The 11,887-nt window shown below is 30.4% G+C and overlaps 1 protein-coding gene across 1 annotated transcript; it reads right to left on the bottom strand.

The window, feature by feature from the left end:
- Positions 1-7,624: 7,624 nt before the first annotated feature.
- Positions 7,625-11,472, bottom strand: LOC105119528 (NF-kappa-B-activating protein-like). The gene is made up of 2 exons (XM_011017671.1): positions 9,768-11,472; positions 7,625-7,913 (listed from the first exon to the last, which is right to left on the bottom strand). The coding sequence occupies exon 1, from the start codon at positions 11,308-11,310 to the stop codon at positions 9,772-9,774; it is 1,539 nt and encodes a 512-aa protein (XP_011015973.1). The 5' UTR covers positions 11,311-11,472; the 3' UTR covers positions 7,625-7,913; positions 9,768-9,771.
- Between the last annotated feature and the right edge of the window lie 415 nt (positions 11,473-11,887).

Raw genomic sequence — 11,887 nt, forward strand, 5'->3', positions numbered from 1 at the left:
TGTATCAGTTTTGTCAAGATCTTTTCACTGGTATTAACAATATCATCATTAAAATTTTAGAATGCTTCAAGTATTATTTTCTTTTTCTTTTCTTTTCTTTTTTCATTCTCATCTGTCATTGTAATTTGTGAAGAGATTGGAAAAAGAAAAAATAAAAATAAAATAAAATGATTTTAAAAGCATATTAAAGTTTTAATAGTAACTACACAAGCATCATTATAAATATTTTGATAAAATAAATTAAACAATACCAAAAAAATATTACAAACAATAAAGAAATAAATCACGCGAGTTGTTTATAAGTGTTAAGAGTTACTTGTCTTTATATCACTTATGTGATGCATTTTAATTATAATTTGTGATCTTTTTAATATTATTAAATTATTTTTTTATGATTTTTTTACTAATATCGATGATATTATCATTGAAATCTCATCGTGTTTCTTCTGTTTTTTAATATTCGCATTTACTATACATGATAAATTATATTATTTCTCTGAATATTTTACATGCTGTGTTATTTTATTTTATTTTTGTAACCATGTTAGAATTCGAAAGAACTCCGAGCAACTTGTGCTGACCATGGGTATGGCTGCAAGAAATAGCAAAAACAATTTCCCAGGTCAATATTGGACACGCTAACTAGCTTAGCCCATCTGGTGCCATGCTGGAGCCCTCGTAGACCCTAGAAAATTCTACAAGTTAATTTTAATGGAGCCCATGAGTTTTTGGATTTTCTAAATGCACCTCCGATGCTTCCTTTTTCTTTTTTTAACCATTTAACTGCTTCCAAAATAAGTCTCATTAATAAAATTCTCAATAATTTTGTGATAAGATATAAATATTAAAAAATCTAACTCACGGGTACATATTTACATTCCTACATGCTATCAAAATAAAAGGCTCTAACTTCTACACATGAAATGTATAAAGCAGATATAAAAATACAGAATTTTATTGAAAAGAGTTACACCACAACAACTATAATTTAAGTTTTAATTATTTAATATTTTTTCTATAAAAAACTTAATATTACAGCTATTCTAAGTTCTTTATACACTATAAAAAAATATCATAAACAAAACTGAAAAAAATATATATTAAATAGAAAAAAAACTAGTAAAATATAATAAATCTCAGACCCTAAATTTTGGATTTTACAGAAATCGATAATTGTAGTAAAAATTTCAGTTTAACGGTAAAATCGAAATTTATTACCGTTAGTATAAAGTTGCACGTAACCAACAAATTAACAAAGGCTGGCTTTCTAATTCAATTAGGTTGTCATCTATATATAACTGCAAACAGATGTTATTGTTTTATAATCATCATTATAATGCCGCGTATATGATATAATTGGAAAAATAATCAACCATATAAAAAATTATAATTAAAAGAATGAGAGTGAAAAAAAAATAAAATAAAAATTTGAGGGCATCAAAATAATTTAAATTTAAGGGTTAAATTGAAAAGAAAAAAAATTAACAAAAGGAAAAAGAAAAGAAAATAAAAAGAATGGGGGCTAAATTGAAATAAATAAAACAACATAAGTTTTGATTGAAAAATGAAATTGAAAACCAATAAAACTTTAACAAAAAAATCAAGAATAAAAATGATAAATCAAAAGAACAAGAAGCCAATTGAAAAAAACAATACATAACAAATTATAATTTACGGATTAAATTGAAAATATAAAAATTTCTTTTTAAAAGGGCTAAGAATGAAAATAAGCAATACAAAACATAAGAGCTGGAATTAAAAAATAAAAAAGAAAAAAAGAAAAGAGAGAGGATAGACATACAATTTTTCTAGAAAATAAAAAAAAAAGGAAGAAAAAAAGAACCCTACTTGTGACAAATCATTTATCATCCATAATTACTAACATTTTAAAGGACATAGTAAAAGATCATGTTTGATCATTAAGTGACGTCACACATGTTATCTAAAAAACATGAATAACACTTGCAAACTCACGTATAATAAAAACACATGAAGAAGTTTTTTAATTTAAAAATTAAAAAAAATATTAAAATGTCAAAATGCTCTCATTACCCTAAAAATAAAAAAACAAGCTAATTTGAAAGTACTAAAATACTAGTAAATGCATAACTTATTTTTTTTTCTTTTTAAAAGCAAAGATGTATTTTAACTGTAACCTAAAAAGGAAAAAACCAAAAAAAACTCTTAATCAATAGCTTAGGTATTTTTTTTTTTTTTTTACCTTGGAGGTAAAGAAATACTTTTATTGTTTTAAAGTTTGTGAAAAGATAAATATTATTTGGTCAATAATTCTAAATTTTGTTAATCTTGTAAGTAGAAAAGTATTTTCACCATGCAAAATATTAAAAAGAGACTAACACATTCTCAATTAATGTTAATGAACAATGAATCTATTTAAAAGATTAAAATACCCTCAAGACTAAAATTTTTATTTTTCAACTCAATGATAAAAAAATATTTTTATTGTAGTAATCCATAATAATGGATATATAGCCACAATAAAAAAACTCATACCCTACATGTGTTTTTTTAACAAAGTATTAAAATGTATTTGTTTTTATATTGAAAATCCACTTTTGAAAATTTTTAAACTTTATTTTACATAAAAATAACTTTTTTAAGATTTTGAATCTATGTTTACAATTAAAAAAACCACGTCAATGTGTTTTTGTTAATATATTTTTTTTCTAATAAGAATATTAGAATATGTTTGTTTTTATATTCAAAAAATGATTTTAAAAATTTTTAAATTTTATTTTGGTTAAAAATATTTTTTTTCAATTTAAAATTATTTTGGTATATGAATTTCAAAAATATATTTAAAAAATATTATTTTAATATATTTTTAGATAAACAATACTTGAAAAAATAATAAAATTTCACTTTCATAAATAAATTTGATCATATGACAAAGAAAAAAGAAAAACTATTTGTGGGCAGAGATTTGACACCTTGAATATTCAATTGAAGCTTTGTCCCACAAAAAAAAAAAAAAAAAAAATCCTCCGCGATGAATAAATAGCTCCTGTCTCCTGTCATTGATTGCAGTTAATAGCACAACTTGGTCGACGAACACGAACTTTGACCATGTTTTTTAAAACCAAAACCTTCTCCTCCATGTGCTGATAAACATGGCATGTGGTGCGATTTTAATACCCTTTTGAGCCCAACTATCGTGAAAGTTACACATTACATTAATGGCATCCCCTAGCTTAGATTCCAGGAATTATGATAGCTCGAAGGTCTCTTCTCGGCAAGATGATTAATCATTGAGGATCTAATTTAAATGAACTAGGGTTTAGTTAATGCTTTGATGCAGCTAGAGATTTGTTTTTTCAAACAAGGTGGGTCAATATTCGATTTCTTTTAAAAACGTTTTTAAGTAAACAATAAAACTTCTGATGGAGTTAATTAATTTTCTTAAACTAATAATCTTATTAAAATATAAAAGCAGATGTCACAGTACCAAGATTTTAGATTTATCAATAAAATAATTTATTGTTATTTAAACTCATAGCTTGTCGGCACTAATTTTTCACCATAGATATTTTTTGTGTTTTTGAAATGAAAAAAAATGTTTTAAAATTTTTGGATTTTTCTATATATTATTATATAAGTATGTAGCCCAAAATTAAATAAGGATTTTTTTTAAGAGAATTGAGTATTTTTAATGTCAGTTGATTTATTATGGCTCTGACATGTTTATCTCCCCAACTTTCATACTTGCACGCATCATTGCTTGTGAGTTTGAGTTTAATGCAATAAAGAAAATCTTAGGGGTGTTTGCTATTATGTTTGAAATTGTTTTTCATCCAAATCTATTTTTTTATATATTTTTTAGTATTTTAAAATTATTTTAATGTACTGATATAGATTTTAAAAAATAAAATAAACAAATATTATTTAACATATTTTTAAATAAAAAATAATCTTTAGTACAATCTTGAACAGTCATTTCTACATTTTCATGATGTCATAGATAACTTGTTTTGCTAGAGTCAATAAGCATTTATGCAACCAAAGAGCAAAGTATAAAATCACTTGATTAACAATGTGGGATGGTAAAGTGGGCTCGGATTGGAAGGGACCAGTGCACTGTTGGAAAATATAATTATAAAAAAGAAAATCCTGAAGCTATCCAAAACCGAATGACAATAGGTCCTATTAACCCACCATTATAGAAAAACGAGGTTGTGTGGCCAAATCACTATGAAAAATACATTGTTGACCAAGACACAAGGCATTATAAATTGTGATAATGCTATTTTTTTTTTATGTTTTTGTTTTCATTGAAAAAATTAAAGGCTAATTTAAATAAATTTGTTAAGCAAGGGAGAGATTGAAAAATAAAAAATCAAAGTAAAAAAAAAATAAAAAAATAGAAGGATGGTTGGTTGTTTCAGAATTAACAATAAAAGTTTATTTTCATCCTTGAACTTTTCAAGTTATAAATTATTCAGTCCCTTAATTTTTTATGAATCTAATTTTGGTTTAAAATTTTATTTTTTTTATTTTTGTGTTCTTAGTTTGAGAGAATAAAAAAAGAGAGTGTTGTCGGATTATAATAATAAAGAAAGAAAAAGTTTTGGTTAATACCTAATTCAACTATGAAAAAGAATGATTTTTGTGGCAACAAATTCCATTTGATGAAATGACTTTTATCTAGGTCGTCTTATCCTTTCTCTTTCTCTTGTCTAATATGATAAATTTGAGTTTTGAAATTTTTTAAATTGAGTTAATTTTAGATTTTTTGATCAATTTTTAAGTTATTTGGTGTTTTATATAGATTTTTCAAGGGTTCAATGATGTTTTTTTTTTTAATATATTCTAACTAAATAAAAAGGGTTTATTTTTGGGCATCAAATATTTCTACCCTGATCACTAAAAACTAAGATTGGACAAATAATCTGTTATCTACTTAAATAATTAAAATATTTTAAAAAATAAGTGAATAAGCACGTAACCCTACCCTTCAATTTGGGCTTAGAAATATGTTTATAAAGTTCAACCTCTTAGGCTCTTTTTTAAAAGAACTTTCTTTTTATTTTTTTAAGAAAAATTTCATTTAAATAAAATCAAATATTTGTTTTTTTTTTTAAAAAAGTATAAACCAATATTTTTGGTTTTAGACTATTTTCAAATAGAAAAAATAAATTATCACTTAACTTGTTTAAAAAAGCATAATTTTGTTAGTTTTTTTTTATAAAATTATTTTAGTTTTATGATCCAGGTTACGAGTTTGATAAATCAACCTGAAATGACTTGGACTAATTTACTTATTGGCATTTTAAATTTTTTTTTATAATCTCATACTTTGACAATGGCTTGGTTAAGACTAGCCTTTTGTTTTGTTTTTTTTTTTTTTATTATGTGGGATAAGCTTGGCTTGTTAACCTATATTTTTTTGAGTCCTTTATTTTTTTTAAATATATTTATTGGTTGAATATTTTGGTTCTTTTATAAAATTGATTTTTTTTCATTATTATTTTGTTAATTGGAATTAGAATTTATAATTTATTTTAATTTATGTTTGTTGGGATTATCATGTTATCATGACTCAAGTTAAGAGTTTTGTAATTTAATAAAACTAGCTCAATTTGATTCGATCATTTTAATATCCTAAAAATAAATCATCCAATATACATCAAATTTTAGGTCTCCTAGCATTTCTATAAATTTTTAACAGTTAAAAGAAATTTTATTTGACCCGTAGCATAACAGTATTTAATTTTATTTAAGATTATTTACAACAGATTAATTAAATATATGCATTAACCTTTGGATTTGCAATTAATTTTTGTAATATATAAAAAAAATTATTGTAATTTCTCATTCATGTTTCCCGGCTAAGATGTTTTCGTTTCCAGCCCAACTAGCATTCTTTTCAAATCATGTTTCGGTTCCAAAGAACCATCATCATATGTTACCGAATGATGCCTCAGGTCCAAAGAGAGATCAAAGGGCTGAACAAAATATTACTCGTCAGGTAGAGGAGCCGAAAAAATGGTTAGAATCCTCTTACATATCCGAGTTTAACCTCTGTTGTCGTTTCCAGAAAAAATACCAGAAAATAGCTTCTCCTATATTTTGATCATCTTCTTCTTCTTTTTGTACAAAAAATTAGAGACCGTTTAGAGTATAATTATAGCTATTTTTCAAATTATTTTTTATTTAGAAATATATTAAAATAATATTTTGAATTTTTAAAAATTATTTTTCATATCAGTACATTAAAATAATATAAAAACATAAAAAAATATTAATTTAAAGTGAAAAAAATAAAAAAATTTAACTTTTTTAGAATATTTTTAAAATATAAAAATAAACAAGTTGGTGGTAGCAATCATAATAATCTGATTCAATATGCCAAAACAAGGACGTTTATTTTAAGAAGCATTACTTTCTACGAGTATATGTAGAGGCTTTAACTTATCTCATAAAACCAAGTCTAGCTTCCAGTCCGTTGAAATACGTGATCTTTTTTTTTTTAAAGAAAAAAAGGACGAAAAGAGTGTAGTACCGTTATATATATGGTTGCTTTTTATAATATATATTTTTTGAAAGGTGTAAAAATAATATATTTTTTAAAATTTATTTTTAATATCAACATATTAAAATTATCTAAAAATATTTAAAAAAAACAAAACTTTTCAAAAAAAAAAAGGCCCCAAAACGAACATAATTCTCACCCCTTCAGCTAAGTAGAATACATGTCCTTGTACGCGGCTCTATCAATACGGTCACCACTCACCCTACCACTTCCATGCATAGCAGACATCAACCTCTTCCCTGCTTTTGGCTCCAGCAGCATTCCAGCCGTGTCTGTTACGAGGGATGGATAGGGCAGAGCGGAAAGGACACAGGGGGGAAAGGATAGATGGCTCATCACCCATCTAATTATTTGGCCTACAACAAAGGAAAAATTCCCAATCAATCCATCCAATTTTAAACATTGATAATTACAAATAGAAAAATAAAGGGATGCGAGTCAATCCTTGAGAGGATTGAGGAGAAGGGATCAGTTCCGCTTCTAATCAGCTTTGAGATTGAAACCCTTTTTTATTAAAATTTAAATATTTTTTATTTTTTTATGGGCTGATATTAAAAAATATATAAAATATATTATTTCAAATAAAAAAATACTATGAAAAATAACATCAACAAAACTCTCTAATACCCTCCTTAATTTAGATGACTCTTATCCTTCCTCCCCCTTTATTGACTAACTACTAAAAGAATAGTAAGGTCACCCACCCTACCCTATCCATCCCTCCACTTTACCCATTCCATCCTTCCTAACAAACATAATCTGACCGCCATTGAGTTAATATATAATATATATATATATATATATATGCTTAACACTCTCCAGCATCACCCAACCAAAGCTTTAACCTTCGAAGCATGCAGCGCTTGGAGAGTAGGTTTGTCTAATTTCCAAGTAGTGTCTGTCCACTATATATATATATATATAAAACAAATACAGGACACCATTGGTAGAATAGATAAATCGGCCTAACAACTGAAAATTTAGCCCTGGGTTCTTCAAGACAATGCTGAGTGTGGCAATTGAATAGAAGAAAACTGCATAAACATAACAGAAATAATGGACAACTTGAAAAGGATTAAAAGGAGTGCAAAATTATAGTTCCCATCTAACTGTAAAAAGTCTAGTCAAACAAAAAGACAATTTTCTCTAAGTTAATACAGTTGCATAAATATGAGCATCCCTCGCCAGATCCCTAGAAGTATTGAAACATATCACATTCTGTCTGCACATACATGTCCTACAATGGAGATCTTCATTAATATTCTCTAAACCAGTTTACATGTGAATGATATGCACAGAATTAAAAGTGAGACGTCAGATTCCCAGTTTTTGCTTGCTTGGATTTCTCTTGCCAGTCAGATACCTACAATACACACAAAGCGTTTAAGAACTCAGAAGTTCTAGCAAGAAAGACTTTGCATTCACGAGTAGATAGTCTAATTACGATTCTCATAAGCATAGATAAGACAATTCAAGAATAAAAAGAAAGTGTGAACAAAATAGTGAAACAAAAGCACATACGCAGTTGAACATATTAAAGATTCAAGATTATTGACCATGAAACAGAAGTGTCAAAGAAATTTGTTCGCAGGCTCGTGATGGATCCATGTCAGGATACTTCATGCAACAAAGTTTCCAAGACTTTATAGGAAAACAATCAGTGGCGGGTCCCTTCTACTCGGTGGTCTGGGAAGATAACATGATTTAAAATCTCGGGCTAAATCATAGTAATCTTGCCCAGCACATCATGAAATATAACTGAGGAGAAAGCAGATTAAAAAGAAAAACATGACAAACCTACCCAGTGATGAGATGGAGAAAACATAAACTTAGTGCAAGAACGTACATCATGTTATACAACTTCAGCATGGAAAACTTTCCACCATCAAAGACCAATCATCCATGGACATATACCTAACAAACTGAAAACACCATGTAGAATGAAATCCATAATCCTAAGCTAAAAAGACAAATGTTTCCCATGGTCCTGATTCCCAGTGATGCCTGTATCCAAGCAAAACAATCTCTAATTTCTGTTTATAGAGAACATTTAAGGAGAAATGCAATGCAAGTGCAGATTTATCACAGAAGCAATTTCTTTCTTATATCTCCTTCTTAAAATTTTGATGGGTAGGTTTGAAACATACTCAACTCAGAAATTAAGGGGTCAAAAAAGGCAATTCCAACCCCAAAAATCCTTTAATTGAACGCCACAACCATGCAGCTATCCTCTGATGAAACATACTCAACTCAGAAATTAAGGGGTTAAAAAAGGCAATTCCTACCCCAAAAATCCTTTAATTGAACACCACGACCATGCAGCTATTCTCTGAATAATTATCCTTTTCAGAGAAAAGATTTAAAATTTTATCAGGTATCTTTCACTCATGTCCCATTGCCTATAACCAAGGCACTGAACTGAAATCACAGCTTTCCCTTTTCTGTTATTATTAAAAAGGAAATATAGCTTTCTAAAATCTAACCCCAAATCCTAACTATAACCAGTGTAAATGACATTAAAACAGTATTGAAGCTGATAAATGCAACCAGCCCAGAAAGTAAGGATAAAATTATGATAACAAGAAACCAGTAGAAATTTTTTCACTTTTTAACACAATTACAATATGAAGAAAGGGATGTGTCAACGTAAAGATTTCTAAGAAACAAATTACAACACAGGGAACTCCACTCTAGACTGCAACCTAATAATCAAACCTCGCTTTAATTCACATAAAATTAATTTACAGTATCTAGATTTAGATCAGTAAGCAAAATTCAGTATCCTGTACTCATTCTCATTTTCAAATCATTTACACCCCAAACCATTTCTTCACTGTCAATCAAGTAATTGCAAAAACATCATTTCAGTTTCCTTGTCAACTACACTCACAAGTACCGATTTCAAATATCACATTCCATATTTACACTTTAGTCGAGGCTAAGCATGTACTTTTATTTATGTCAAATAGCAAAGACACTCTGATCTATTACACTTTCATCTGGTTTTGAGGAAACTGATTAACCAAGCACATAGTTTCGGGTTAGGTTTATCATCTAAGATACTAACAAGGAGTTAACCCATCATTATTGCACATGATAAGCATTCGAATACATTGTAATATCAATAAGGAAAACAAATCATCCCACTAATTATCAATCAAGATAAAAGCCCTGGAAAATATGATAAAGTAAGTTATAAGGAGAAATAATAACACACCTCCCTAAGCATCAGCACCATCGGATGCTTTTGCAGCAAATGGATCATGGCTAGGGCCAACATCCTGCCCAATATGACGTTGCACCAGCCGTTGCAAATCAGCCATGACCTTGTGTTCACGTTTCGCCTTCTCTTCATAGTTAAACATTGCCAGCGCCCGCTTATCCTCAGCACTGTAAACTTGGTTTTCTTTCCTGATACGAATGGCATTCATCCTCTGATGCCTACTACCACTCATCACATACCCAAGATTCTCAAATTTCTGAATCTCCTCTGCAGAAAGACCCACTTCACCTCTACGTGGAATACGTTTCCCTTGCTGCACATACTGAGCAATAGCATCACCTTCACCAGGCCTCAAAGCTCCACCATAACTAATATGCCCTTCAGCTCTAGGCAAGGGCATTGGCCCAACCTCAGGTTCATTATCCAGAGCGGGTTTCTTTTGTGCCTCAATCATTTCTTTAAACATCAATGCCTCAACATCAGTTTCAGCCTTGCCAGCATCATCATCATTTACTTTGTCTTCCTCAGAACCAGAACCCTCATTGGAATCCAGATTCCCACTCTCTGTTTCAGTGCTTCTCTTCTTGCTCCCCTTATATTGCGAACCCGAAGAGCGACTCTTCTTAGACTTTACACGATCATCACCAGACTCCTCACTCCCACTATAATCAGAATCACTATACTTTCTCTTCTTCCTTGTACTCTTTCTTCTTCTACCAATGCTCTTACTACTGTTTCTCCGCCTGCTAATACTTTTCCGGGACTTCTTTCTCCGTTTCCGATCTTCTTCAGAGTCGGGTTCACTCTCACTTTGGCTCTCACTAGCGTCTGATTCACTATCACTGTTCCTTCTCCTCCTACGTTTAGAACTCAATCCCCTCCTTCTTTTCTCCGTCGAATCATCTGACTCAGACTCAGACTCAGACTCGCTACTCCCAGAATTCTCTGACCCCATTCTCCCCTTTCCATTATTTCCTTTCTCCTTCTCTTTTCCGCTAGAATCATCACTCTTTGCGTCATCCTCTCTATGCTTCTCCTCAATCTTATCCGCTTTCTCCTCAAATTCCTCTTCATTATCCCCTCTCGGAGGACTTGGCGAAACATTCCAAATACAATACCTCATAGACTTCCTCAGCTTCTGCCTCTTCAGCCTCCTCCTCTCCTCAAAACTCAATCCTTTCAATTCCTCATCCGATTCCTCATCCGATTCCCTTCCATTCCTATCAAGAAAAGACCGGCCCTTGCCGAATTTTTTTGGGAGAGGATGATCTAGGGTTTGTCTTTGCCTAGGGCTTGGGCTTCTTCTTGTTGTTCTTCTTCTAGGGCTTCTAGAGTAGTCGGGTGAGCTCGACCGACGGCGTCTGCCGCGATCGATTTCGCGACGGCGATCGTCGTAGCTTTGATAAGAGGGACTACCACGGTCACGGCGGCGGCGATGGTCAGGGGAGGCGTCAGATTCTGGTGTGTAACGGCTGTTCTGGCGGTCAGGAATGTATCGTCTATCAGGAATTTCAACGGTGGACAATGGCCTGCCCATTTTAGGGATAGGAGACAGAGTTCACGAGGAAGATTGATTTATAATGATATTTCTGTAATGGGAGGGAGGAGGACCGCCTGTACTAAAGTCGGTTTCTTCGGTGCAGCTTGTTAAGTTCGCCGCTAAAAACGTGGTACTTGGGGGCGCCTTACATGAGCAAATTCCTAAATCATTAGTAGATCGATTGAACTTGAGTTGCTGACAGGCCGGGCTGTTCATTCTTTCTAGGGCTCAAGAGCTTCTGTTGAGCTCTTGCACTTTCGTCTTCTTGCCTGCCCTTGAAGTGTTGTAGTTGGGTTTTTCGTTGCTTGGCAGAGCCCTTTACGATATGGGCCTTGAGAAATTGGTTCACAGTACATGTAACGAGAGTTAAGAGCCTTTCTTCCTTGTTCTTTGATCATATGCTGGGGAGTCTTCTTGCTGTATCGATCGCAATATCAATATCCAAACAAAGACTAACATGGGCCTGAGAAATTGATTTTTGATTTATTTTTATGGTTTAAAGTATTTTTAAAAAAATTATTTTTTTATTTTTTATTAATTTTAAATTAATATATTTTTTAATTTTTTCAAATTA

Source organism: Populus euphratica, unplaced genomic scaffold (genome assembly GCF_000495115.2).
Source record: "Populus euphratica unplaced genomic scaffold, PopEup_1.0 scaffold3081.1, whole genome shotgun sequence".
NCBI classification, from domain to species: Eukaryota; Viridiplantae; Streptophyta; class Magnoliopsida; order Malpighiales; family Salicaceae; genus Populus; species Populus euphratica.

Bases quoted from the DNA above. Each gene is read 5' to 3' on its own strand.
- LOC105119528 (XM_011017671.1), bottom strand. From the start codon at position 11,310: ATGGGCAGGCCATTGTCCACCGTTGAAATTCCTGATAGACGATACATT.